The sequence below is a fragment of the Chlorella variabilis genome (genome assembly GCF_000147415.1).
Source record: "Chlorella variabilis unplaced genomic scaffold CHLNCscaffold_6, whole genome shotgun sequence".
Classification (NCBI taxonomy): domain Eukaryota; kingdom Viridiplantae; phylum Chlorophyta; class Trebouxiophyceae; order Chlorellales; family Chlorellaceae; genus Chlorella; species Chlorella variabilis.
The window spans coordinates 1789036-1790139 of NW_005435082.1; the positions used below are offsets into that span (position 1 = coordinate 1789036).

Here is a 1104-nt window from a genome sequence, read left to right on the forward strand (position 1 = left end):
CCTCTTCCCACCACCCACCCACACAACACACACACACACACACACACACACAACCCTGCAGGCCCCCACGACACCGGATCCTACAACTCCTCCCCCGAGGAGACAGGCTTCTTCTGCAGCTGGGGGGGCAACTGGGAGACGACCTACGGGCGGTGAGGCGACGCAGCAGTCTGCGGCGGCAGGCGGCGGCGGGCAGGGCAGCCATGCCGGGGAGGGCCGCCGTGCCGGGGCGGCTATGCTGGGGTGAAATGCAAGCGTGGAGGCGGCGTGGGGCCGGCCTTGGCTGGCGCCGCCGGGTTGTGTCGATGCGCGCAAACCCTAACCCCCCGCGCCTCCCGCCCGGCCCCCTCCCCCCCCCCCCGCCCACCTTCCCCGCAGCTTCTTCCTGGAGTGGTACTCTGGCGCCCTGCTGGACCACGGCGAGCGCATGCTGACCGCTGCCACCTCGGTCTTCAACACGCGGCGCTCGGGTGGGTGGGTGGGTGGCGGGGGAGGGGTGGCAGGCGTGGTGGCGGCGGCGGCACGCCCCCGGGGCTGCGCGCGGCACGCGTAGCTGGGCGGGAGGGTGGTGAAGGATGCCCTGAGATGGGTGGCCACCGGTGGCCTGGGAGGCGGCTGGGTGGAGGGCTGGGCGAGGCGGCGTGCGTGCCTGGTGCAGGCGGCAGGCGGCCGGCCGGCCTGTGCCTGCTGTTAACCCCCCCCCGCCTGCCCCGCGCCCCGCTGGCCTGCAGCCACCGGCCAGGGCTGGCCCACCGCGCTGCGCAGCGCCCGCAGCCGCTCGCTGCCAGACCTACCGGCCAACGCAGGCATGCTGGGCAGCGGCGGCGGCCTGCCCCCGCTGCCCGCAGACGCGGCTGCTGCGGCAGCGGCTGCTGCGGCTGCGGTGGCGGCAGCGGGCCAGCCTCCCGCCGGCGACGAGGGCAGCCCCGGCGGCACGCCGGCCGCGCCTGCGCCCGCGGCTGCGGCCGGGGACGAGGAGGGTGTGGTGTACGGCGGCGGCGCCTTTGACGCCGGCCTGGCCGACAGCTACCGCCTGCAGCAGCAGCAGCAGCAGCAGGCGGCGGCCGCCGCGCTGCGCCCCTCGCCATCCGTCGACATGCTGCT

The 1104-nt window shown here is 76.1% G+C and overlaps 1 protein-coding gene across 1 annotated transcript in view; it reads left to right on the top strand.

Annotated features, from left to right (window-relative positions):
• CHLNCDRAFT_143931 (hypothetical protein) overlaps positions 1-1104 on the top strand; it is a gene marked incomplete at both ends in the record, with an annotated part of 8112 nt that overhangs the window by 4244 nt on the left and 2764 nt on the right. Inside the window, 3 exons of the mRNA XM_005849149.1 lie at positions 100-152; positions 379-470; positions 732-1090. Coding sequence (XP_005849211.1) covers positions 100-152; positions 379-470; positions 732-1090 — 504 coding nt within the window. The remainder of the gene's footprint in view (positions 1-99; positions 153-378; positions 471-731; positions 1091-1104) is intronic.